The following is a 27997-nucleotide window of genomic DNA, read 5'->3' on the forward strand; positions in this document are numbered from 1 at the left end:
GTTCTCTTGGTGTGAATACTGCTTGGAACACAAATAAAGGCTTGCGCGTGAAAGGTATTTGTTTTTCTTTGACATACAATAGATACAGATGAAAATTCTCACATTTTTTTCAAACTTCAATCAGTCACTCAAAACAAAGCTCCCGAAATTTCTCCTGATGATCTTCCCGAATTCCTTTCTATCACTCGTCCTAATGTAACTTGGGAGCGTGTGACTTGTTTGATCTTACCTAACAATCAGAAGGTGGAAGATGCTACATTTCTTTGGGTTTGTGATTTTTTTCAACAATATTATGTGCTGCGCTGACTTTTTTTCGCACCATCGTCAGATCAAGCCAGCAAATCAGACATCTAATGAACTGATTGCCTGTGTCAAGAGTATGTGGAAGCCTGCGGGAGAGGCACCATCCAAATGCATGATCGAGATGAACTATTGCACCCGTGGATTCATTCATCCATTTTACTCAATGCGCGAGATTACAAAAACTGATCATTCAGTGTTCCTCAAACCAAATGTATGTCATTTCACTCGAGCCAAACTTCTCACATGAAGCATTCCTCATTGATCTTTTTGTGGAGAAGGCGCTTGATACAGTTTTGAATGTTCAACACAACTGTCACGACAGCAAGTGCGTACTTGGTTCTAATAAATTCAAGCAAGTTGAACGTCAAGATACCACCATCCCACTACATCACATTGTTCATGCTGAAAATCCATCGTACATCTTGAACTCAGCCTCTTTTTACTCGGCCGAAACTCATCGGCGATTGGCTGACATTGATCAGTTGGAAATCACACCAACAGAATGGAGTCTGGCCATTAATGTTGGCGTAAAGAAGTGGACAGATGAAAAGGCAAAGAAACAGAAAAAGTGATATCTTATATTTTTTTACTTGTCTTTCACTTGTATTTGTTTACTTCAAGCTCTTGGTAGAGTCAAATATCATTTGACCCTTCTTTATTATTTTTCCAATATATCATCTACCAAAATATATGTTCCCCATGAGATTTCTGACTTATCACAAGTCTTTCATTGCCAAAATGGATGCTGTTGAAGGAGAACAGCAGATGCTCAACATGTCACTTGTTACACTTGTAACAGGTGACAAGGTGATACAGCATTGCACCAAAAGCGGTCAAGTCCCTTTTTCCAAGTCCCTTGCTTTTTCTTCTCCATCACCTTCACGTCAACCAGTCCATCCAACACTCCATCAAGTTTTTCTCATGTCATAGGGTGGTTCTGCCCCATACAATTACGGGTCTCACGGAAATGGTCCTCCACCTTTTCGTATGGTATTTTTTTATCCTTTTTTCCTTCAAAATTCTCGCAAAAAGAATTCTCTCAAAGGTGGACCTCTGAACCCAAACGATCTCAGCTCGAACCAGTATAACCTCGACTCATTTATGCCTCAGGATGGCCGTTTCAATCCCTACGCAGGACCCAACAACCCAGGAGGTCATGGGAACTCTTTACCACAGCGATTTCCCAATCCAAATCGTAAGTTTTCTTTTTATTCCCCCTTATTCTCACTTCTGAAACACATCTTGCACTTCAATTCTTTATATTTAGGTGGCTTCCAACCATCAGACCATCATACCCGTCGATCAACGTCTCCCTCAAATGATCAGAATCCTCCAAGCCATCAATCTAACCCAACTCAATCAACACTCCTTCGAGTTTTTGACACTCTTGCTGATCAAGCTAATCTGAACACCGAAAACCGAGAGCGTGCGCGAATTTGTAGTAATCGATTGGAAAACGATTCTCGATTAAACGCGTTACTTGTCTACACAGCTCAGTGTCATCAAGACATTATCCAAAGACTCGGTCAACCAACAGGATCCGAAGCCCCTTCTAATTCACCAAGCACCACTACTTCAACTAACTCTGCTCCTGTGTGGACACCTAACGAAGAACTCAAGGTCAACTTTGTTTTTATTTCATTTCCTCTAGTCATCAAACTAACCCAGTGATTGTAGAAAACCTGCGTGAAAGTCCTCCTGGAGTCTATCACCGACCCTACCCTTCAAGCTTATACTCTTACCGATGGTGTTATCTCCGTAGCAAGCGAGAAGAGGACACTCACTCACTCACTTGAGATGATTGCTCAAGTAAGTGTCTTTGGTAACCTCGCCTTTGATTCACTGTCCTAGATCATCTTCAAAACCAATAAATCCATACATTCAACAGATTGCACTGCAACGCAAGGATGATGCTTGGAAGACTCGGAACTTTCCACCAGGATGGACTAGTAAAAGTCGATTTCCCAAGGAGGTCATCACGCTCATCAAGCACAAAGCAAAAAATGCCCGAGAGAGATTACATGACATTGTAAGCAACTTTTCCTTTGATACATGCTCTCACTGACAATTATATCCATTTCTCTAGCTCCGTCACAATGCTAAGCCCAATCACGGATTTGTGAGCGACCCGCTTCCAACTTTAGAAGATATCTATCTATCTGTAAGTCCAATCGTCCTTGTTTAAATCCCCTTTTACAATCCCAATAAGTTGCCGACAGGTATGTTACTACACTTTGCATATGTAGATGGCTGGCTTTCCTGGTCTCGACAAAAAAATCGCCACTGATGAAGAAGTCATAACCGACGCTTCACGCGACCTCGCAAAGTCATCACGCTACGCATATCTGGTACGTAACATTAGATTAGGCCCATGTACATTGTCTCTTGTTCACTTATCAACATCTACATCTTTTTCAGAGAATGCAAGCCGTCTGTCTCGAGGTCCAAGGAAACGGCTCTTCAATCTGGAAAAGCGTTGATCAACAGCTAGGTAACTTGCGAATAAAAGGGCCCCGATTCACTGAAGCGTGAGTACTCCTTCTCTCATTGTTTTAATCATCACACTTATGTATTGTTTTCGTAGGTTCTACAAACTTATTCTTGACGAGCACAAGCGCATCTTCAACGGTTCAAACAAGCTGGCCGATATCAAAGCGCTTACCAACTTCAAAATACCAGACGAAGCAGCAGTGACTACAGCAGCAGCTGCGTTACCACAACCCCCCTCTTCCGAACAAAATACCAACGCTACCGGAGCCTGAGGTGGCTCAGTCATTTTTATTTATCCAATTCTCATTTATATCATTTATCATATGTATATTAGACTACTACAATATACATATATTATATTTTATTGTTCCTTTTCATGTATTGTTCTTATCATGTTTGTACCGATTGCAATACAAAAGAAGCCTATTATTTTATACAAAAAAATACCTATTTTTTGCCCGTGATCGAAGCAAACCCGAAGCGAAGAAACCTGCGAGGCCAGAATCGGTCGATGGATGGTCTTACAAAACGGTTTTCAGGCCATCCAGCAACCAGATTAAAGCCCAGTTGACTGATCAATCAAAAATCAATCGATCGGTCAACTGGGCTGTAATCTGGTTTTTGGATGGCTTGAAAACCGCCAGATGGCCCGTCTAGCGGCGGTAAGGCAATCTCGCCTTTTGACCGCCGTGCCACTGACCATCTGGCGTCGGTTCTCCACCACCAAGCAAATCTCGCCGTACGGCGGTATTCCATGACCGCCACCAGATCGTTCGGATTACCCCCTGGTGTAAACCTGGACAGTGATCAAGCTGCTTAAGAAAACCATGGTCATTTGGGCGGATCAAGTGAGATACATCTGCTTTTAGTTCAGCAACTATTCCAGTATGCCGCCAACAGTTTGTAATGGTTTCAGATGTCACTGAATTCCATGCTACATTCGCCATCTGCATTGCTTCGAGGAGGGGTATCCGATAAATTTCAGTTGCCGACTTCCCTGGATTATCTTCATATCGCCCGATGATGAGTGAGATGAAGTCGCGGCGGTAGTAGGCTTTGAATGCTGCGATGATGCCAGCGTCGCATGGCTGGAGAACACTTGTGAGGTTTGGAGGAAGGAAATGGACCTTTATGTTTGTCAAGTTGATTGTTTTGACAGCTGATCGATGACCTGAAAAGTTGTCTAACAGAAGGAGGATATGGTGTTCTTGTTTGCGGAAATCGGTGTCAATTCTCTGAAGCCAGTCACCAAAGATTGTGCCAGTCATCCATGCATTCTTGTTGTGGGTGTATTGAAGACCATAATCGTGTGCCTTTTTGCGCCTGAATGAGGTTGGTTGAGCTGAACTACCAATGAAAAGTGCTGGAAGTTTGTTGCTACCGTCAGAATTTGTACAGACAAGGACTGAGATCCTTGATTTGTCCCCCTTCACACCCGGCTTTTGTTTATCGGCTAAGGTCTTATTTGGTGGCATTCTGAAGGAAAATTTTGTGAAACCAACATCAGCTGAGTTTCTAGAACTTAAGCAGTCAGAATGAGCTGGAAGGATACATACCGATAGCATAGACCTGTCTCATCTCCATTGTAGATATCACAAGGCTGGTACTTCTTCGTCTCCTCAAGTAGCTCAGCGCGAGCAGACTCAACATCTTCGGGGTTGACGGAAGATGCTTCACCGTGGAGTGTAACCTTTCGAAGGTTGTATCGTTTTTTGAACTTAGTCAACCATCCATCAGAGCACTTCATCTCAATGTTTAGGATTGATGAAAAGTGCTGAGCTTTATTGCGTAGAATATTGTCGTTTACTGGAAGATCTCGTTCACAAGCCTCGATGACCCAGTGGTAGAGGGCTACCTCAAGATGTGGATACTTGGCCAACCGCTGTTTACGAATTCCACCTCCGTTTGTTGCAGCATTGTTGCATATCTTCTCTTCGTCTCGGAGCCAGCGACTGATTATGGACTGCTTGATCTGAAAATGACGAGCAGTCTCTCGTTGAATTTTACGCCCATGAGTGTTATGCCATGCAATAACTTCACTCTTGAAAGCCAGATCATAGCATTTACGTCTTGCAGGTTTTGGACTACGTGGTTTACTCTTCTTAGTGTTGCTCGGAGTCTCAACAATCGCATGTGACACCACTCGGCGTTTTTGACCAGCTACAACTGGTGGTTTAGCCACCGAGCCATCACCAAGCATTGTGCGCGGTTTGGTTTTGGGCACTGTAGCACCAGCAGCTGAGACGAAGGAAAGAACAGAAGTCAAAGACCGTACCACAAGAGATGATAGAGTCTACTCACCTTTCAGCTTATCACAAACTTTCTCAAGCTTTAGCTTAAGAAGCATTTGTCCGTTAGCATCATTCTTCCAAGTTTCGTGACCACGTGCGCGACCAATCCACTTGAGCATCAGCTCAATTCCAAATGGCCCAGTAAAAAGCTCGGTATCGATCGTGTTAACACCAAAAATGGTATCCATGTTTCTGTTTATGAGCATTCCAATGCCCTCTTCAGCATCAGAAATGGAGAGCACCGGAGGTTCACAAAAAGTTTGGAATATCTTGTCCGCTTGTGTTGCTGCTTGTATGGATCCCGCAGGACAATTCTGTGACAAAAGCATGGTAGAGGTGACGAGTTCATCTATTTGCTTATCAATTGAAGACATTTTGATTGAGGATGTAGAGCAGGATAGAATGCTGAAACAAAAGTGGTGTAGGGTCGACTTGATAAAATTTGATGGCTGGGTCTTAGTCAAGCAGAATTGCTATCAGGATTTGGGTCCACTGATTTCTTTCGAGTCCCACTGGCATACCTACTGTTTTTTTCCTCACCTGTCTGGAATCTAGATGTTTCTAGGCCACTCTTTATAAGCATACATGACTTGAGAGTGGTTACTTATGCTTATAAAGCCACACTTTCTCGTTCCTTGTAAGCATATTTCCAGAAAAAAAATGCGTTTAGCCTATATGCTAAAGTGCTCCAATTAAGCCCCCCGCATTTTTGTTTCACTGAAATTTGACCCTTATAGCGAAATATGCTAACTCGATGTGTGCTTATATCGAGCGGCGACTGTACATTTCTTTTAAAACCTCGTCAACTTTGACGCCGATTGAGCACTCATGAGTCATGCACACTCTTTTCATCTCTTGCCATCCACTTCGCTCGATTTAATTTGTATTCACGCAAACATCAACTCGATTCGATATTTTTCTTCACAACCGCTCCCAGTGTTCAAACAATCTTGGTGTCACATTTTTCCAACTTCAGACCATGTGGCTAATAAAGTCCTCCAACACCTCAGTCGTTAAGGCGATTCAAAGAAAGAAAGACGCAGTGCGAATTGCTATCCTTACGTAACATTGGTAGATAAGTGATAGTGTGGCTTCATAGCTTCTTCTCCTTGGATTCACGTGGGGTTTGATCATTTCTCCTTGGATCAGCTTGGTGTTTGATTAAACTGATGTCATCAATTTGTACATACCCAAAAGAAGGCAAAACGAAAAGTGCGTGTATCTCAAGATCCTACTTCGGCTCAAGTTATAGGGTTGAGGGTCTGCTGGGTCAGTATCAAGGTGTTACATGTACCGAAGTGGGTGGTTGTTCAAAGGACTCAGAACTACCTCTCACAGGATCTCGCTCCATTTCCTAGAGGGGGACCTCATCAAGGCTTACAAAATATTGAATTGATTAGAATCAGAGCTTTGCTTTGAAGGCTGTGTAAAGCTCAAGATAGTATTATGTATTGCCAAGAGGCGCAAGATGAGGCCAGCTGCATAGGATCCGACGACACCAACGGGACTCCCATCAGTTCGGACGGTCGAGGGTGCAGCCGGAGATGGGTCGAGAAAGCTTACATCTACTTGTTTCGTAATGATCAGTGACTTGTGCTAGTTTGGCGAAGATTGACGGGGCGATTCTGGTAACTGAAAACAAACGACCATTGGCACTTCTTGGGCTTCTCGAATCTAGGTTTGCCTTTTCATGTATTCTACCGGTTCGTCAGAGCCAGATTGTTGCATGAACATCTTGACAGATCTACTTGACAAATGATCAAGAAGCGAATTTTTCAACTGTAGAATCTCTCAACGAAAAAGTCCAGTGAGATATGTATCGGTCGGCGAAAGTCAAGAGTTTCATTCACAGCATCACATTTGGTGGTTTGACGAACACAACAGCAAGAGATTCATCAACTCCTTGCGGGACAAGAAAGCCAGCGTTCAAATACACTCTTGTAACAGCTTGTACTCCATCAAGACCACTCTTATTTACTCTCTCTGCTTATTGTGTTGAGGTTTTATCTCTGCTTAACTTGAAAAGCTTTCTATGATCATAGCAGGATCTAGGCAGACGTGTCATTTTTGATGACAAACCTATAGCTCAAAGACAAAAATCACCAGAGCAAAACAAAACCATTCTTGATGATCATGTCAAATTGAAGACTAAAAACCAACATCAAGACTTGGTTTAGAAAGCATGTTGTCAGCCTGTGGAACCAAATTCTGTGATGTAAAAACCAGGGTTGATTCTATTTATGAAAAGTATCTGGAGTTTGTGGTTGGGACGTGTTTTAACCAAGGGGAATAGGTGTAGGTTTAGAGAGTTGTGAAAATGGGAAACAGAGTTTAGGTTTTGTTCTTTAATCTTCTTTGAAGATTTGTATGTCTATGGTAAAGAGATCATTGTAACGGTTTTCCAGGTTCTTTACCAAAAAGTCTATTTTTCATCTTTGTGATCCCAAAATCCGAATGATCCTTTTTACTTCAATCTTCTTTACCAGTTTGATCACATCCATAACTTTATCAACAAAAATTTGTCTCTGTCCTGTTACGGTTTTTTACAGATTTTTTTGTTGGATACCCACCCTCCCATTTTTAGTCGGTTTTCTTATTGTAGTGTTATAGGCCGCCCGCCGGGCCTCAGGTTGTTAGCTTTCTCTGTCACTGCAATCCGCTCAGACCCTCCGGGGCCGTCCAGTGTTTAGCATAACAAAAACAAAACTCGTCAAAGTTTCCAAGAACGGAAACTCTTGTGCCTAACCTCTTCCCTGCCCAGGACCCTGGCTTGTCCCTATGGATGTGTCAGGTCTGAACTAAGCTTAACAAATTCCCTCACAAGTGTGTTTGCCACCTAACTTAACAAAGTCCCTCTTGGACAAAATCAGGAAAGTATGGCTGTGGACTTTTTCATTCCTCCATACCTGCGTACCCTACAGACAAATGTCCTTTGGACCAAGAAAAAGAGTTGTACACCAGCTCTGCCTACATATACTGGTTCTTTTAAAATTCTCTCTTGGCTTCAGAAAAGATATGAAAAAATGACTTGAAGAATTGGTTTTTGTGTAACCTTTCAGCTTGTTTGGTGTGAGCTTTTGACAGGTTGGTCAGTTTTCTCCCTGATTTTGGTGTTTTTTTGCAAACTTTGCCATTGTATTGCTCTGTGAGTTTTGCTTCATATCATAGTTTGGCTACACACATGTGTGTAGATTAAGCAGGCACACAGCTCTTTGCTTTAGTCCCAAGGATATTTGGTAGCAGGGTATGCAGATATGGAGCATAGAAAAAGTCCCAGCCAAACCTTTCTGGCTCACCCCCAAATTTTGTGTATGGGGTATAAGTCCCTCCCTTGACTACTTGTTCATACAAGAGGGACTTTGTTGATAGGATCCCACTATTTCTTGCCCCCTATCCGATATCTGGCGCCTTCTTTGGGTCAACCCGGGGGCGCCAAGAGATCTGTAGCCCCTTTTGAACAACAAGGGGGTGTCACTTCAACTTTGTTTTATTAATCGATTCCAATTCCGCGGTTTAGCTTGGTCTTCGAGAGTACCAAGGGCTCATTATTTTGTTCAACGTTTGCAGGACAGTTTGGAAAGGGATTTGTTTCAGGCATAAGATCTTCAGGCGCACTTTTATAACAAAGAACAACATGTGGAAGTCACTTTCATACCATCCCTTGCAACTTCAGCGTCTTGATCTTGTCTCAAAGTTTCTCAATTGTTTCTATAAACAGTGACATAATCGGGACTGTGTATGAGTGCATCACTTGAGCTCGGTTTGTTTGCTGTCAAAGTGGTAAGGATGTTTGAAATTGAAATATCATCTATGCCCGTCGTGGTCCGGCCTTGCTTCATGTTTTTTTGGCAGGGGATCCGGAGGATTGTCAGCATCACTGTTTCGCGGGCGTTTTGAGGGCATATTGATCTGGAGATTTTGGATTGAGGGCAAGGTTTTATGAGCGATTGAACAGGATGGTGCGATGAAAACATATGTGCCTCCCTTCAAGTTCCTTCTTTGCTTGAGTCCTTTGGTCCGTGTAGTATTGGGCCGGCACAGGCGCAAAAGAATTCTTGAGCCCTTTTGTTTCTTTTAATGATGTTTGTTACCCCATCAAGAACAAAAAGGGCACAAACTAGGTAAGATGAGGGCTCATCTGCAAGATTGTGCCCTGTTGAGGAGCCCCTTGGGAGCCCTATAGGTCCGCCTCAGCCAAATTTTGGCTGGTGACACTTGGGTATTGTCGGGCCACGCGGGTATTACCCCAAACTAATGGGGCGCCGGGTTTTCCCTGGGGAGGCGCTAAATAGTGGGATCCTTGTTGATATAGGTTTGCCACACCCTAAAACAAATAGGACAGACTTGATTTTTTTGTGGGGGAGCTCCAAGAGTCCTTTTTTAAAACTTCCCTCTACACTGCTCCACAAAAAGTTCCAGAATTCACATCTATTGTTCTCCAAAGCTTTCTACATATTTTGATCTGCATCTCATTTGAACCAGACTGATCTGCACAATTTGAGAGCTATGTAAAAACTGGGTCTTGAGTCCTCTTGAGCCTTCTGTATGTGCCTCCAAATCAAATTTGGAAGTGTATAAAATGCTGATGTTACATCACAAAAATAGACAATGTGAACCAATGTATGATGGGGTACCAGATTATGTAGCAAGATGTGGAGAACAACATATACAATTTCTGCAACTTTTTGTGGAGAGGGGAAGTGGAAAAATCAAAAAAGTAAATAAGGATATTTAATTCTTGGAGCTCCTCCGCCAATAAACTCAAGTCTGTCCTAAGCCCCTCTTCCAGGGTGTGATAAATGCACTTTTGAGGGGCTTTGTTAAGCAGAGTTCACGTAGCTTCTGGGGTTTGGGCTCTACACTACATACCAGTCACTCCATCAAGCTCCCAAGCACTGGAAAAGATGTGCATGTGTTGGGGCTATCTGTCAGCAGTAACAAAGTGTGCCAAGTAAAACCACCTAGCTGACTGACAAAAAAACTTAAACTTAAATAAAGGACAGCACTATCTGGCGACCACTTTTTATGACCCGACACCCTGTAGTTTTTTGGTACATATCCGCACTTTTTTTGCTTTTTTTGCCAACCCGGACCCGACTCCGCCAAATTTGGCTGCAGCCGCAGCAAAACCGGGTATCAAATAAGTTACCAGCTCCAGTATTGGAAAGAGGGCTCCTCACCATGCGAATCCGGGCTATTTTGATCACATATCAAACTAGGCTGTCTCTCTACTGTAGTGAATAGACAAAAGAAGTAAAACACATGAGCAAAAAGAAAGATAAGATTCCACAAATTTGCAAGTTAAGTACCTATAGTGAATAGACAAAAGAAGTAAAACACATAAGCAAAAAGAAAGATAAGATTCCACAAAGTTGTGGAATCTCGAAATCGAGATCTGAAAAAGTTTTGTTAGCAACAGCGTGTGAAAGTCTGTGCCGCAGTTGTGTAAGTCACGTGAGTCCACAATATCTACCACTTACATCGAGCTTCAACTGTCCCATCTCCCTTGGGACAAACCGATGTTTCAATTGTTCCACTTTGCAAAGATCCAATGTTCCATTTTGAAGGTGAGCATCCACTATGAGTCGCCTAAAGATGGTAAGTGTCTCGTCCTCTTCCTTGTTTTTGTTCTTCCACAAGTACTGACCTCACCAATGTTACATCCACAGCAGCCAACATTCTTTGTTTGCCTCTGCTCCAAAGATCAAACAGTCATCCTTGTCATATCTCCTTTCAATGTGTGGATTGCACAAAAATGATACACAGGTTTCTGGTTGTGGTGTTGTGTACTTTTCTCTCAATCTCAATTTACCATCTCATGTTTGTTGATTGATGGGTTGTTTGTTGTGTTGTGTAACTTTTTGCTCAATCTCAAATGCTCACGCTTGTTGCTCATGTCTTGCTCTTTTTGTATCTTACTTATCTCTAACACTTGATCCTTTTGTTCTATGTGATTTATGTGTTTGGTTTTGAAATCTAAAAGTTGATCTCGTGGGCACTTGAGAGTCTGGAAGAGTTTGAGTAAGGGCGTGAGGTGGTAAAATTGACTTTTGATGAGTGAGAAAATGAGACAATTGAATTGAATGAATTGGTCGCAGACATGTTTTTTTTGTTGAGCCAGCGCAATTTCAAATCAAAATCAAACCGGGCAATAACAAGTATCTGAGAACCGGGCATTGGGTCAAAAAAACCGGTCGCCAAATAGTGCTGTCAAAATAAAAATACACATAAAAATACATTACACCTCTAGCACTCAAGTTTCACAAGTGAGTAATATCTTTTACATCACAAAGAATAATAAAATGATCAGCCTAAATATTGGATTACAACTGTAACCAGAAGTCAAGCCAATACTCCCTCTGACATACAGGGTCTTGCAGAATGATAAATGAAACAAACCTGACCATGCACAAACTACAAACCAACCAGCCCTCTATCTTCAATCAATCAAAGAAAATACTAACTAGTCAGGGTCGGAATATATCTGAACCCTAGTAACTATCAAACACCAAAAGATGACTAAAGTGTTTTTTATTACCTTTAACTTGAGGATAAAACAGCAGTCTACTTCCTACAAAACAAAGAAGAATCATCTGTTGTCTACATCAGCATCTTATTAAAACCAACTTCTTTTGACATCTACCTCAACCTATCAAACTTACAGTTTTTTCCTGCCTTGTCTACTTTGATTTGAATAACCACATTTCCTCCAGATATTTTCCAAAACACCACATCCTTCAAGAAATCAGACTCATCTCTATCATTGTATTTTCTCTTATTTTCAATTTAAATTTGTTTCATCTCTTACAAAGAAACTTCAAAGATTGTCTAGCTAGGGCTGTTGGACTGAAGACCTTCATCTACTCAGAAAATTCTTTGATAGAATGTGCACATTTGTCACTACTGCTAAAGCGTGCCCAAAGCCAGTTTACCTAAGGTATCCACTTTAGTAGAAAAACTCTTCCAATCATTCAGAAGATTTGTAATAGTTGTAAATTTCATGAATTTTTACTTCCACAGAGAACCAAAAATAAAATCATCTAGCCTGAAAGCTGATAATTCACATTTTGTGAGTACATTTAGCACTAATTCTAATCCATTTCTTACCAAAAAAATGAACTTAGGCTGACAGTTGGTGTTGGAAGCAAAGGAATATAACCCTTTTTAATCAGTCAATTTTGTTTTACAAATCCAAAAAACAAATTCCAAGTACATATTACCAGAAGTTGTTGACATATCTTGATATTTACATTTTCAAAAAAAAGACTTGAGCAATCCGCATCAAAATCAAAACAAATTCAACTTATCAAGCCTCCCTCCACTCATAAATCAATGACTAGATATTCCCTCAAAACTTATTATCTTTGTGTTTTCAAAATAATCAGGGCTCAACACTTTGGATTTATGTTCTTTGACTTTGCTCAACTTTTACTGTGTAGTGAGTAAACACTACAATTTTGCAAAAAGTGACTCTGTACTTTCAGAGTTGATGATAAATCATGAATCAGGGTCCAACATGAGTTAAGAAGTATGCAGTGTAGAGTTGATGATTTGTGCCAATGGTGTTTGATGTAAATACTTGGAGAAACTATGTACATAAAAGAACCAAAACACATGATTTGGCCATAAAGCACCCAGTGCAAGTTTAGGGAGAAAGTTGATTGACTGAGAAAAGGAAAGGGTTCAAGTCCATACAACAAAGCAAATTTCAAATTTCTACACCACCAAGAAACACCTTGTTTCTTGGATTGATAGATCCAAGGTGTTTTCCTCTTTGCAGTGTGCACCCTCAGCACCAGTGACCCTCAGGCTCAGTTCTGTATTGAAATCAGGTTTCTCTTGTCTTTTTCTCTTACATTAGTAACCATACTACTCCTGACCAACTTTCCGCATTGAGTGTGTTTGTTTATTTTAATTGTCTTTATTGTTCTGTTGTTCCATGCCTCACTACATCATATCAACTAATCCCAATGCGGCATGTGAGAGTCACAACATTGTTTAGAAATCATTAACCTATGTCTTGAGTTAGAATCACTATAAAAGAAGCTATTGAGTGCAATCATATTTGTTTTCCTCACACAATTACTTGTCTTCTTTTATTGGCTACCTTCCAATAGGTGCCTTCCTTTCTCTCATCACTCCTACATGATTATAGCTGTAGCCCTTATCTAAATCATTAACTTGTGATTCCTACCAGGTCCGCTAGTTGTTATATGTTTCTCTTATTTTTCACCAACTAATGGTTGCTCATAATAATAATTAACACAATTACTTTTCTTCTTTTATTGGCTACCTTCCAACAGGTGCCTTTCTTTCTGTCATCACTCCTACGTGATTATAGCTGTAGCACTTATCTAAATCACTAACTCGTGATTCCTACCTGGCTTTGCTTCCTTATTTTATTATTCTGTATCCTCGGAGTACACCTGTCCGAGAAATGAATCCAAGCTCTGGCATTTGGCCTTGGCCGTTGTTCAAACGGAAAACCTGAAGCATTTAGGTTTACATTTGAGAACAACTCGGATCTTCAACTCCGATGGATACTGATTCTTGATTTTTTACTGACTGTGGTTTTCTTACGCAATACTTGTGCTTCTTGCCTCATTTCTGAAGAGAAGGCATCTGGAACTCCCTCATGTGCAAAAATCAGTGACAGCCTTGTCATGATTCCATGAACAATTACAACAGAAAATATGTAAATGAATAGGCCAAGAGATTTATGTAGTGGTACATAACTCAAAGGTGAAGGCAGGTAAAATCGTATTTCAATTTCTATTGTCCTCTCTCATGATCTAAGCCGGTTTCATGGAGGCAGTGCGAAGGGATATCTGTCTCGCTTACTCTCTTAACCTGGTTATCCTCAGCAACGTCCCACGCTCACTCTTGGGTCTTGGCGAGTACATAGTCGAGTTGTTCTTCGAAAAATTTGAGATTGGAGCAGCGATGCAACAATTTCAATCAGTGACTTTCTGCCAAGAGGTGCTGACGGGATTTGAACATGAATCTTCGACTCAAAGCCAACTTCCAAGCGCTGACTCTTGAACTTTTGAAAGCTTGGAAACTTTTGCCCGCCAAACTTGAGCAAATTGGCGTGGAATTCTTTCCAAGCTTTGTGAAATTGACTTGAACATTTCTGTCATGACCACAGGAACAAATGCGACTGATTCATGATGTCACACATGAGAGGGTGTCTCACGGAACTAGCAATTACCACACGGTTGCAAGGTCTTGGCAGTCTCAGACGAGTATGTTTTGACTAAAGACCACAAACAACAAGGGGGTGCTGGAGTCACGAACACCGGCCGTACGCACCCAGCTCGAGTATATAAGGAGAGGTTGGAGAGGGCGTTTTGTTTCTCCAGGCCATCACACCTTCCATCAACAAGCTCACTCACAAAACTCGATATCTTAGATCTATCTATCACGTTCTAACAATCAAACCAGATTTATTTTACCAAAATGCAATTTGGTCTCAAGTTCTTCACTCTGCTTGCTCTCGTTGCGCTCGTTGGCTCTACTTTAGGACAACGTGAGTCACCACTGAAGCTTTCTTTCGAGATTGCCCTGCTGATTCTTTGGTTTTTTCTTCTCTAGCTGTGGCCAATGAGCAAGGTAAGGTTGCATAGATTTGAATGTTGACTCTTGATCATTTACTAATCTCTTTACTCCGTAGCTGCTGGTGAACCTATCTTGGTAAAGCGATGGACCCAATGGAATCTAAGCTGGGGCCGACAACCGTTTCTCCGAAATAACCACTGGGCATTGGGTACTCAAGCAACTCCATGGGCAATCGGTTTGATAAACAATCAACCTGTCGGTTGGCACAATGGGTGGTACAACGTACCCCTAAACGTATTCCCCAATGGTGTGCTGCCTACGAACCAAAGAGAATCAGGTGCGTGGAAGGTTCTGATAAGAACAGAGATCAAGAATCAGTCTTGACTAGAGACTGATGAGGATCGAAGAATTCCACAATACCTGATAAGAACAGAGATCAAGAATCAGTCTTGACTAGAGACTGATGAGGATCGAAGAATTCCACAATCTGGATAAAAGCAGATTGTAAAGGAATCTAATAATGAGTTCGATATTGCAAAGAGAGAACTAATTAGAGAATAACAACTAACACCTGATAAGAACAGAGATCAAGAATCAGTCTTGACTAGAGACTGATGAGGATCAAAGAATTCCACAATCTGGATAAAAGCAGATTGTAAAGGAATCTAATAATGAGTTCGATGAGAGAAAAGAACAACACAAAGTCTACAACAGTTGTTCTGATATATGAATGAATCGAACACATTAAAATCATGCCATGATGTTAGAAAGAAAAACTCTTCTATAATGCTCTTCCAACAATACGCGTCCTGCTCTTTAGCATGACGTCGCTACGCGACGTTCAATTGAACCCCGTTCTCCCAAACTTCGGTTCCTTCATTACCAGAGGCCCCCCAGCCGGCTGGTTCTAAACCACGCGGTTAATAACCCTTTCCTTCACAATGTTCGAAAACTGTGGGTATCTCGCTTGAATTCCAATGACTGGTAAATACTGACATGGAAATTTGTTCCAACAGTATCTCATGCTTCACGTCCGTTTGCTTTGGGCTTATATCCTTTGGATCTTCAGCTCGCCATATGGACATTGTTTCTTCTTTCTCTCCTGGTTTTCTTATTCAAATCTTGATCAATTCCTGTCATTGATTCACGATCCCGTTCACATTGTCACTTATTTATGTACTGAATCCTTACGGTTGTCTTTTGAATGTTTTTCCTCCATCTTACTTGTTCTATTGTGTTGTCCGCGTGTCTTCAGCCATCAATCAGATATCATTGTGCTGTATTGCCATACAAGTCACTAAGTGAACGTGAGTCTTGAGAGGTTGCTCAGCTGTGAGTATGTTTTACTTTGGCCCAGTAGAGGACAAAGGTGGAGTGAAACCTCAAGGTAAAGATCGCTTTTGCAGTTCTATTGTTCTACTTCTACCTATATATAAGCTTAGTTGAGCGAGGGCGCGACGCGGCGAAAGCGCTCATGAGGGGCTTTGGTTAGGCTTATTCGGCTTGTTCTGACCATGTAGTCCTTTGAATCTCATGCTTCATTGTACCTCTCATCGGGGACCGGTTTGGCATGTTCGCCGGTGGAAGTGCATCAACGAAATTTGCTTCAAGACTTTAGCCTCTGTCATTGAGCTCTTCTAGTCGGTTTATCTTTTGTCGCTCTATTATCCGAGTCCTATCCATCGGAGTCCTTTGTACGCTTCATAGCATCAAAGGGGACACAGATCTTCACAGATCACGTGTGTCAATCATATTCCAGCACGGGCTGAGTCAAATTGACTCAAACCTTTGTTTATGTTTGTATGTCACTGTGATCTTCATGAGACCTCATGAAAACCCATTTGATTTGGTCTTATGATGACTACTTTTGTAATTCTATTACAGCCGTTTCAAGAAAGATTGTCGACTTTTTTGGATAAATTTGTCTCCGCAGTACGTCTTGAGCCTAAGTAAGCCCCTCACGAGTCTCTAATGAAAATGTAGGTTGACTGAGCTCATCACTTCAGGCAGTCTTCGCGGTATGATGTACAAGTCTTTGTAAAGCATGATGTGTGAGGAGCAGGCTGCTATACGCGTCGAGTGGAAGGAAAAGAAATAAAGGGATCGCATTTCCTTAAACCGACACCCAAATATGGCACATTGACCTTTATCACGTTTTACATCTTAATTTGGAATGACCAGGAAGTCTGTCAAAACACAGGTCTATTTGCTTTCCAGTATGGTGCTTTGCCCGTTGATCTCCTTCACGACTCTACAAGCTCTGTCTGATGACATGTATCATATGTTGTCTTTGTGAGAACAGGTTGAAGAGAAGCAGACCTTCGATATCCATTCGACCAATTCCTCATGATTTCAAGCTGGGCGATTCATCTTTTATCTTGGATTGTTATTGGGAAATTATGACTTATCCGAGATGATTCAATGTCGATCTTTGTCTTCATCAAGACAAAGCGTTGACTGGATTGATGTTGAAGGGTTTTCTATGTATCACACTTTTGATTTTTCCTGCTCTTACCTATCTCTTTCATTCACTTCATCATTCACTTTGATTATTCCATCAAATTGATCTCCAATGCTCCCTCGATTAGTCTGAACATCAATCAATATCCGCCATCGCATCAAAAATTTCACCCGCAGATCCAATCACAATTATCTTTCTTTCCTTCCTTCTCATGGTTCACGTTCTGTGTTGAATCGATCAAACTATGTACTTGGTCTTACCCAATCACCTTTTCGGTAGCCCGTATGAGATTACAACCCTCCTTCGACTGCAATTCATCAGTCTCAATCAAAATCCATTCCTTGCCTTCCTGTGGATATTGGCTCTACTCCCCAGGGTCACGCATCTGTGATGATTTGGGCCCGGTATACCGGGATGGTTGTGGCCGTTAACGTGGCACAAGTTAGCTCCACTCCCCTATCATCCTAGATGTAAAGCGGTGGTGTAAGATGTCTCGAGACAGCCTCGTTCTATGGATCGTTCCTTAGCCCTGAGTGATCGCCCTAACGAGCCGTTTTGATCGCTTTTTATTAGAATCTGAGTCGGCGAGCTACCTACTCATGACAAATCAATACCCGCCATCTATGAACTTCACTTGAACCCTATTGTTGAAGATCAGCATATAAATATGAAGTCTTTCATACCTAGTCCCGGAACATATCTCACTTTCCCTTCAATAATTTCAACTTCTAAAAATCACTCATCATCATACCAGCTCTTGAACAACCTTGAATTCATCGGATACCTATTGTTTCTTTGGATCCTCTGCATCACTCTAAGATTCTGATTCACACTCATTCTTCACGTTCATTTCTATCAAAAGAACAAAAGCAACACGGCAACTCGAGTCTTCACTGAGCTATTTGACAGCAACTTGATAAGGATTTTCCTTGTCGTGATACCAGATAAATTTCCACCAATCTAAGTCAGTGCCAAAGTTCTCGATGTTCAGGCTTTTTACGTTTCCCATTTATGTTTTGAATGAGCACTCACAACTAGACGGTCTTTATTTTTTCCTTTGATCCTAGGCCCCGTTGAAAGGTCTTCCTCCCCGTCACTCTCTCGTTCATCTATCTCGTATCATTCATTCCAGCTCGACTTCAAAGCATTCCCATTCTCCTCTTCCTTTTCGCATTCACCATTTACTTCAGGTAGGCGTTTATTATTTTTCTCGGTAAGTTGGTCTTTCGATCAGGTTCATCTTGAGATCCTGCTGGAAGCAAACGATGCTGACCGATCGGATCTGTGTTTGATTCTCAAAAGATTATTTTTCTAGTTCTACTTCTCTTCCATCCTCATCATGTCATCAACCTTATGCCTACGTCCAGCTTGTCTCACTGAGATCTCCCAAGGCGCTTCGTGGTCTCATTGTTTAGCAAAATGTCACCTTGAGAGGGAACGTATCGACTTTGCTCATAGTCAACTAAAAGCTATCGAAGTATACTACATACATGAACAACAAGTGGCAAAGCGACAAATGATGGAGCCACATCTGAAAGGAACCGAGTCTTGCAAGGTTTATGGATTAACACCTCAACAATTTATCCATCCTCATTATTTCACTCAACATCTTCATCAAGCATATCGACAACGACAAGCCTCTAAACGAATGTGTCGACAAAAGAAGCAGAAAAATAAATTTGAATCTGATGTTGAAAACGCCTCTAAGAGTGTATCTGAAGTTCTGTCTGCTTTACGAACTTCACTTCTAAATCGACGTAAGGAAGTCGAAGAAAGAAGTTCAATTTATGTATCAGAAGTGATTCAAGAAGAAGATGACATGAAAGTTGAATACGAGTTTCAAGGTCAACTGTCTCAAAAATCACAATCCGATCATCTTACTGCTTCAAATCACGCACAACAACTCTTAGAGCTACAACAACAAGAGTATCAACGTCAGGTATTACAACAACAATACCTTTTAGCAGAACAACAAAGAAGATACCAAGATCAACAAGAGCAAGAGTATCAAATCAGGCTTCTCCAACATCGTCAACACGAGGAACATCAGAGACATCTCCATCTTCAACAACTCCAATGCTCCCAAACTCAACAAGCTCAGCCGCCTCAAGGTATCCGGACCGGAACAAGATCCCGGGCCAACGCTCGCTCTTCCGGGTCTGTACCACCCGTCACCACTTCGACTCCCATCCCATGGGTCGTGGCAGCAGCGGCTAAGATTTCATCTTTACAAAGCATTCCAAGTCCTTCAAAAGATTTGGCATGTCCCGAAGTTGAAATGGTAGATTTGTTTTTCCCAATGGTGACAGAAGATGATCGGATGGATATAGAGTTTCAACATGATGATGATGATAAGATGGTCATTGATAGTTTTGAGATGGTAAAGAGTGATTCAGATTGTGTGATGATGGAAGTTGAATCTGATGATGAAGATTCGATGATGGAATAAGTTCTTTTTTTCTCTTTTCTTCAATTCTCATTTCTAATTGCATTGTTATCTCTTCTTCTTTTTCTCATTCTAAATGCATCGTTTTCTCTTGTGTTTCGACTCTTCGATGTTACTTTTTTTTAATTTCTCTTTTGGTTTTGACTTCTCCTACGCTTGCATATTCAATTTTGTTTATATTCGAAATTCTCATGCTTTCATGCTTTCATGCTTTCATTTCTTTCTCAATACTATTTAGTTGTTTATCTTATCTTGAAAGCACCGGAGATTGCTTTAATCCGCCTAATCCAATAATCTCAAATCAATTATGCTTTCTTTTTCAGCCTGACTTCGTCATGCCTCCTGACTAGCTTTGTGGTCATGCCTCGAATCTCATGGTTTTCCATTCAACTTTGCGTCATACAAAATAATCTGAATCCTTGAGAATCTCTTGACGAAGTCATTGTCATGTCCTTCAAACTCATGACAACCTGTGAATGTCTATGAGCCGCTCAAGCAATGTGCGCTGGTGGGAGGTGCAATGGAAGTTTCAAACCTCTCAATGCCTACTTAGGCACCCCTCAATGAGGAAGTGCCGTGGCCCGTTTATTCCCTTATCACGATTACTCCACAAGCTTTTGTTTGATCGTTTGTCATACATGAGTATTTGTGGAAGCAGTCATAAGAAGCAATGTGTGGAATTGTGTCTCCGGTCATGAGTTACAGAAGATTTTTTCTACGACAAGAAATTTCATGTGTATGTTGTAACAAATCCCGAGTCATATTCTGGAGAACTTTCATCGATGTTGATCGACATGATACATTTACTTTTGGAGCCCATTTTTTCTAAAAGACATAAAACACGTGTATGATTTTTGTTTTTGACCCCATGATTCAATGGCCTGACAAAAATGTATTCAAGAGTAGAAGAGATACAAAGGAGGAAGAACAAGATACCGATTCCAAAAAGACAAGCAAAATGAAAAAGACCATCATCACCCGCTCATACCAATCCATCTTCAACTCGACAACTTACTTTCCATTTTATAGAGAACTCCATAGTATTGTTGGTCAAGGAAATGTAATTTAGCATAATAGTTATATTGAGTTTTTTGGCCACCAATCTTTAAAGTCTTTGTAACTCTTCCATTAACTACGATCTGAAGTCCTTCACTGCTCTCTACACGATTCACTGATTGCTCAAATGCAATCAACAATTGTTGTGTAGCGTGATTCGAGGGGCATGAAGAAGAATTATGGTTCAGATCTTTCTTGATCAAGATCATAACGAATGGGTTTCTACTCACCGCTCGTGATTACTTTCTCAAAGGTGGCATCGGCAACTTTGTTCTTGAAAATATTGATGATAGCTATGTCGCCAAAAACATGAATTGGAAGTTAGAACCGATGGAATTAGGTATCTCTTGTCATGAGATTATGTCGATGGATAGAAGATCTCCTGGAACTTGGTGGGTGCCAAAATGACGGAGTGACTACGAGCATACAAGAATCACTCACCAGCTTTTCCTATGACTGTTTTACCTGAGCTAGCCACTACTGGTACTGGTTTATCACAAAAGTAAGACACAGACTTCTGTGCATCAGAAGCATCCACTGCCGTGTAAAAATCGGTCAAAAACTTCTTGAAGTTTCCGGGTATGTCTGATAAAGGCAAGGATAATTTAGAAACCTAAACTGTGGCCTTTTATGAGACATCAGGAAAGTTTCCTTACTTTCCGGAACGACAAAATTCGAAGAGAAACTCAAGCAATTGATCGTTGAAAGGTTTGAGAAAGAGAGCAAGAAGAAGCTCGCAAATAAAAGTATGGAGGATCGCAGTATGGAAACCATGACTTGGAAAATGCTCGATAGAGTTTTAGTATTCTGAAGAGAAGGCTTGTGAAGTGCAGATGTTCGACTCCGTTCTCCAACTCTTATATATAGTCAATCCAATACCGACCCTGACTCAGGATGATTAATGATAATTGTTGACACTTTCTGAAGCAAATCTTTTGGGCATTTGAGGTTACAAGGTCGGTGCACTGAACAATATCCTGATGCCAAACTCCATACAGCCTTCAGCAGCATGTTCCCTTATCTCTTATGCAAGTCTCTTTGTCGATATTCACGTTTGATGGACAGTCAAATTCACATTCCCCGCAGCGGGAGCTCGCCATCACCCTTGAAAGCATAGTCCGGGTAGAAATCTTGGCGACGATCATGACATAATTTTCAACTGCCTTTCGTCTCACCGGTATCCCGGGCAGTGATATCGTTCCACGTCGAAGCGTTCAAGAGGAAAGTTATAAACCTTGTTCTAAAAATTTCTCGGAACACTTGTGTCAAGACCAGACTCAACATTTCAGTGGTACAAGAATGACGCCATATAAGTTTAATGACCTCATAGGACTTGTATCAAGAGTGTATTATGTACTATAACCAGAATGATCAATTTTGAGACATTCAAATATACAATCAAGAAGGGTACCCAGTATTAATGATGCTATGTACAAGGTAGATAGAAGCAAGCGCAGAAATCTTCATCTCGCATTTATCCTTGCAAACTCAATCTTGCGTCAAAATTACCTATAAGCATTTTAAGGGGACGCATATATATGACTGGATATTCTTTTGCGCATTTATAGGCTCGAATAATTGACAAATCAACCAGTTCAACTTAATCATTTAGCTTTGAGATATCTTTGTTTCAATCTTACTTTATGATTTCTCTGATTAGCCAAACTGATTCAAATCAGATGTCTTTATCTGAGGTGATACCACCACTGAAACCCAGTTGAGAGCTGACCGATAACACGTATCCATATCTATCCTCGATCAATTTTGGCCAATCATCAGTTTACGTATATAATTTTGTTCTTGACCTCATGGTTGAAAGGCCTGACTCAAAGATACTTTACGGAACATGGCAACGATTTGAAAATGGATTCAAATCAAAGCATGTTTGTGCAAGTTCATCATCAATTTCCTAAGATAAATTCCATTTTATAGAGAAATACACAGTACTTACCTTTTAGAACATATAATTTGGCATTATTAGTTTGTTGAATTATCTGACCATTGGATTTGAAAGTGACACTTTCAATCCAATTTACATCAATGGCCAGGTCTCCATCATGATCTAAAAGCTTGACTATTTTTCAAGGTAGTAAAAGTTATGGATCATTGAAGAAATGGTTGGTTCAAGAATCATTATTCAAATCTCCCTGAATTATCATGATAAAGTTTTTTTACTCACCGCTTGTGAATTCTGTTTCAAAAGTCTCAAGTTCAGCTGATGCTTCAAAAAATACAATGATAGCTTCCAATACAAAACAATCAATGAAAATTTGACATCATCAGAATGCATTGTATATACATCTTGATTATAATGAAGAAACCATATCAAAAGTGAATGGATGGATTACTTACCTGGGTTTCCTGCGAGTGTTTGACCAGAGACAAGCACTACTTAGTATACCGGATCAACAGAAGCAATGTTATTGGTGGGTACTAGACAAGCTTTGCCAAGCTCAGCTTTGATTTGAAAACCCAACATGTGTGTGTGGTACAGCAATGATGCCATACATGGCGCTCAGACTCAAGAGTAGATAATGGGCCTCATTGTTTTTATCAAATTGACTGCATCATCATCCAAGTCCTCCAGTATTGATTTACTTTTGTGAACTTGTTGTTTCCCCCATAGAAGTGTTCTTCATGTGACATGGTGAAGTAAAGGATGTGATTTTGATGTGAAACCTGAATCAGTTTTGTGATTTCCGGGCGCATACATCCAACTTTTTTTGTAATTTGACTGTTGACCTTCAAGTTCTTGTCTCTTGACAATTTTGAATTCTTATCATCATCATCGACATGGAACCTTCATCATCATCGACATTGACTCAACAACTTATCTCAACTTACTTCATCCAAGCTCAAGATTCATCTGAAGAAATCCAAATCACTATCAATCAAATCATTCAACTCTTTACCGATCATCATTTGAATTTAATCGATTTAATCCTTAAACTTGGTCCACAATTAACATCAGAGATCGATTCAGATAGAGCAAACTCAATAAAGCTATTATCAAGAGTGGTTTCTCAACTTATCAATAATTTCAAATCATCAGAAAGTTAGTTTTTCAACTCCTCAAAACGCTTTATTCAATCTTGATCATTCGGGAATTCACTCATTTTTGATATACCTTGCAATCGATTCCAATCAATAGTCAAACATTTGGTCAATTTCTTTATCGATAAACTTACCGATCATCCTACAGTCATCGTTGAAGCACTTACCGGTCTTCGGTTTCTTTCTCGATCACAAGATTTTCAATATCATGAAATCCTCGGTTGCTGTAAGGCGTCAGTTTTGATTTCAGATTATATTCTTTAATCTGTTCTGATTATGTATCTAACTAAACTTCAAACATTCAGGATTTTCACCAATTTATCTAATAAAGAATTGAATCAACATGGTAGATTACAAATCTTGATGTTGATTGATGAGCTCTTAGCAAATCATCGTCTAGGTCAGTTGTTTGATTTGCTTTACCCAAGATTAAAAAACTGAACTGATACCTTACAAATTTGAATCTTTTCAGATTTAAAATCAATGGGAGATGAGTTCATTGGTGGATATTGTAACTTGGTAGAAGGTGAAAAAGATCCACGTAATTTATTAGTAGCCTTCAGACTTGATAGAGTCATCTTGACCGAATTTGATATTAGTAGAAAAGTTGAAGTATGTCATTTGTTCCTATTCCAAAGTAAAAAATATGTTGAAAAATCATGAACTTATGATGGATCTTGTTCTTTGTCTCATCAGGAACTTTTTGATATTACTTTTTGTTATTTTCCAATCACTTTTCGGCCACCACCTGGAAATCCTGAAGCATATGGTGGTATTACCACAGAAGAATTAACAGAAGGATTGATCAGTTGTCTGGCTGCTACTCCACGTTTTGCTATTCTTACCCTACCTATCTTACTTGATAAATTGTTAGCTACAAGTATGGGTCCAAAGGTCGGTATCGATATCAGATTATTGTCTTTGTATAGCAGTTGATTTTATCTAATTCGGTTTTCTTGTTGATAGCTTCAAGTTCTAAGGACTGTTATCCAAGCGTTTCCTGTATACGGTCAACATGCCGTAGCCGAATTCGGATCCCTCTATTGGGAAGCATTTGCTACTGAGGTATTTTGATCACCATTGCGCTTCTCATTCTTTTCGTCATTTCCGCCCGATACTTGAATTATTGAGCCAAAATGCTGATCAATTGTATAATTTTTTGCAGATTTTCCAACCCACCGAACCTGATCAAGAGTTAATGAAACTAATCGAACCAGCCTTTCAAACTTTATTGCGCACAGTTTTCCCTTCGGAATCATCTGGACCAATAGAGCTAATCAATCAAATCTTGGACGTCACTCTTCATGAATTAGCCTCACCTGAGAAATCAAAAGCCGTTCCTGCTGCTTCTCTAATCGCTTGGATTATCACAAGTGGAGCATCAAAAGAAGAAGTGATCAAACTTACCATCAAACGTACCATCACACTTTATCTAACTGTTTGGAAGGATAATGTGGGTGGAAGTAGTGAGAGTGATGAGCGAATGCGTAGAAGAGCTAGTATCCTAAGTCATCTGATTACTTTCTTTACCGCTCTAGCTGAGATTGTACAAAAAGATGGTGGTAGTGAAGAACAAATCCTTGAAGGTGAAACAAGAGATGAACTTCTTGGAATCTTGATCAGTGCTAGTTTACAAAGCTCTGGTGGATCAGCAACGCATTTGATAGTGAGTGGTGCTATAAGGGCATTGGTTCAGATGGTCGAAGTCAATGGGCTCTTGGGACTTCAGGAAAAGAAGAATGTGGTGGATACAGCTACACGAGTATTGATGTCAAGTGTAGATTCTGCTACCCGGTATGTCGTTCTCAGAACCAAAAAATGATTTTACATGTCGTTCCCAAAGTTTAAAGATGTACTTACACTTTCTTCATTATCAGTGACGCTGCACTCGGTGCACTTGCAGTTTTGGCCTACCTCTCACCCGTGGACGTCTCAACACTCACTATCGCTCAACTTTTTGCTGAATTGCCTGATGCAAGCCCATTTCCAACACCCACCACTGCTACCTTCAAACAACCAAAAGATTATATTCGAGTATTGGAAGCACTAGCTACTTTATGTCATCAACCGGATTTATTTGAATCTTTCCTTGTTAGAATCTTAAACCGAATTGATTTTGCATGTTCAGCTGGTTCAAGATCTGCAGGAGGAGAAATAGATGAAGAAGATCATAATTTATATGCTCATCATCTTCTTTTAACACTTTATATCGTTTTAGAAACCAAAACTGAAGATAAATCAATAGGACAAAGCCAACTTGTTTTACAAGCTGAAAGGATTTTATTAAGGATCTTTGCAGTATTTATTTCAGAAGATGAAATGGTCGGAAAATCTCTTGCTGTAAAAGATCAAGGAGAACATGAAGTTTTGTTCGGTACTCCTGATGATCTTGAATTACTTGTTGTTCGTGAAAGAGTTTCGATTAGGAATGATACTCGATTGGTTGCCGATGCAGGTCGGATCGTCAATTTGATGGTCAGACAGATGGATTCAAAGTGAGAGATCGTCAATCTTCTTTTTGACACTTTCATCGAGCTAACTTTTCGGTTTGTGATCATAGACAACAACAGGATTTTGCAAATCGGCTGTATGCGTGCTACGAGTTGGGACAAACTGATGCACTTATTAATGGTGCATTTGAACCAAACTCACCACCGACTGCTTCGATGGCTGAAAAGCGTTTGTTTAGACCAATGTCCGTGAGTTTAGTTTTGTGATTTCAAGTAGCGAGATTTAAATTGTGTCTTACTCTTAACTATCTGGACTTTGCCATTTCCTTTTGAAAATAACGTAGACTGATGCGCCAGAGTCAGATAAGAATATGTTGGTGTTATACTCAGATGCATTGATTGCAATCAGACCTGATGTAAGTAAGATACTTGTCTAATTTCAAGAGGTTAATTGAAAAGGGTTTCCAATATCTTTCAACTTTTTAGGTTATCATTCCGGGTGAACTGTTGTCAACGACGGAATCATTTCCGTTTAAATATTATCGACATACGCTTGAGATGGGTGCTTCCACCAAGTTGTTGCCTATCAAGGCTGGTCTTCGGTTACTCTGCTCGACTGTCAATAGGCGTTGCAATGGTGCGTTTTTCTCATCATCAAGTGGATTCTGGGCGCAAGGAATTGACCAGTTTGTATCACTGTCTTTGATCTTTTTTGATGAGGAATCAGATTTCCCCCAGTTTTTTGATGAAGAATTACCAAGCTTTTGGAAATCAGAAATCGAAATCGGACCCTTAACACAACATCAACCTAGAATCTTAGCCATTGAGATTTGGATTTGGATCATAAAAGGATTGATTGTAAGAGGAGAACAAAGAGGATATGATTTGTTAGATCGATTGATTGAACTTTGGAATGAGAAAGGTGGAAGTGGAAAAGAAGTGATTAGGTTTACTGGATTGATTGTGGATGAAGTGGTTGGGTCTAGAAATTTTGGAGTGGTCAAGGTTTGAGAATTTTTTTTTGAGTTTTTTTTTGGAATTTAGAATGGTTATTGATCTTTTGGGATTGGAATTTTTGGGTTATAGTTTTTGTGGAAACAGAGAGCTTGTAGTTATTTGCTTAATAAGTTGGTTGAAGCTTATCATCGTCGTGATAGTGAGTACACTTTTTATTTATGTTTTGCATCATTGCGAGAATTGATGAGTTGTCTTGGGGGTTTTATGATTATAACAGATGAAGATAAAACGGTTTATTTGATTGGACTTGCAAGTCTTTTAGCACATGTCACACCTCAATTAATCTTACCAGAACTATCTCAAGTAAGTGAAAGATTTCTATGAAGTGAAATCTGAACCCATCGCAAAATAAGTTGTTTGATTGATCGAATTGATTGAAATTACTAATAGGTCATTGGATTATTACTTGAAGGTTTACATTTACCTGAAGATGAATTGAAAACCAATGTTTTGAAAACGATTAATGAATTAATCATGAATGAAGAAAGTTATGAAATCTTTGAACCTTATCTTTCTTCATTAATTGAAGGACTTTTGAAAACTTTGAAAAACAAAAATGGATCAGAAGTGAGTGATTTCGCTTACCGAGACTTTCCATTTACCTAAGAAAGTCAACAAATGAGGAAATATATCAATGATGATGATGATTTTTGTTTGTCTTTTCTTCTTTTCTAAATCTAGAATGTAAGGTTAGGATCTATTAAGATTTTAAATGGTTTACCTAATCAGTTTAAAGGTTCATTAACTTTATGGAACGAAAGGACAAAAGTTTTGATGGCTTTGAAAGAACTTTTAGATGATTCTAGAAGATTGGTTAGAAGGTTTGCAGTCGATTGTAGAACTAAATGGTTTGAATTGAAAAGTTTGTAAA

At 40.1% G+C, this 27997-nt stretch overlaps 5 protein-coding genes across 5 annotated transcripts; 4 read left to right on the top strand and 1 right to left on the bottom strand.

Annotated features, from left to right (window-relative positions):
* Positions 1 to 1404: 1404 nt before the first annotated feature.
* On the top strand, positions 1405 to 2670 carry MELLADRAFT_92668 (uncharacterized protein; the record flags this gene model as incomplete). Its single annotated transcript, XM_007415447.1, has 7 exons — positions 1405 to 1498; positions 1571 to 1923; positions 1981 to 2112; positions 2192 to 2332; positions 2390 to 2464; positions 2513 to 2522; positions 2666 to 2670. 7 exons carry the CDS (start codon positions 1405 to 1407, stop codon positions 2668 to 2670), a joined length of 810 nt encoding a protein of 269 aa, XP_007415509.1.
* An 11873-nt stretch (positions 2671 to 14543) lies between these two features.
* MELLADRAFT_124587 (uncharacterized protein) lies at positions 14544 to 15026 on the top strand (the record flags this gene model as incomplete). Its single annotated transcript, XM_007415448.1, has 3 exons — positions 14544 to 14613; positions 14679 to 14696; positions 14758 to 15026. 3 exons carry the CDS (start codon positions 14544 to 14546, stop codon positions 15024 to 15026), a joined length of 357 nt encoding a protein of 118 aa, XP_007415510.1.
* Positions 15027 to 17161: 2135 nt separating this feature from the next.
* Positions 17162 to 19870, top strand: MELLADRAFT_117871 (uncharacterized protein; the record flags this gene model as incomplete). Its single annotated transcript, XM_007415449.1, has 4 exons — positions 17162 to 17586; positions 17677 to 18067; positions 18171 to 18316; positions 18406 to 19870. One exon carries the CDS (start codon positions 18443 to 18445, stop codon positions 19550 to 19552), a length of 1110 nt encoding a protein of 369 aa, XP_007415511.1.
* A 677-nt stretch (positions 19871 to 20547) lies between these two features.
* MELLADRAFT_39287 (uncharacterized protein) lies at positions 20548 to 21379 on the bottom strand (the record flags this gene model as incomplete). Its single annotated transcript, XM_007415508.1, has 4 exons — positions 20548 to 20720; positions 20836 to 20898; positions 21047 to 21190; positions 21262 to 21379. 4 exons carry the CDS (start codon positions 21377 to 21379, stop codon positions 20548 to 20550), a joined length of 498 nt encoding a protein of 165 aa, XP_007415570.1.
* Positions 21380 to 23113: 1734 nt separating this feature from the next.
* MELLADRAFT_111212 (uncharacterized protein) lies at positions 23114 to 27996 on the top strand (the record flags this gene model as incomplete). The annotated part of the gene is made up of 16 exons (XM_007415450.1): positions 23114 to 23132; positions 23757 to 23892; positions 23965 to 24059; positions 24132 to 24271; positions 24356 to 24553; positions 24626 to 24724; positions 24825 to 25453; positions 25537 to 26154; positions 26220 to 26358; positions 26454 to 26525; positions 26596 to 26746; positions 26837 to 27114; positions 27196 to 27265; positions 27344 to 27429; positions 27517 to 27693; positions 27808 to 27996. 16 exons carry the CDS (start codon positions 23114 to 23116, stop codon positions 27994 to 27996), a joined length of 3096 nt encoding a protein of 1031 aa, XP_007415512.1.
* Position 27997: the final 1 nt, after the last annotated feature.

This window comes from Melampsora larici-populina (genome assembly GCF_000204055.1).
Source record: "Melampsora larici-populina 98AG31 unplaced genomic scaffold MELLAscaffold_51, whole genome shotgun sequence".
NCBI lineage: Eukaryota > Fungi > Basidiomycota > Pucciniomycetes > Pucciniales > Melampsoraceae > Melampsora > Melampsora laricis-populina.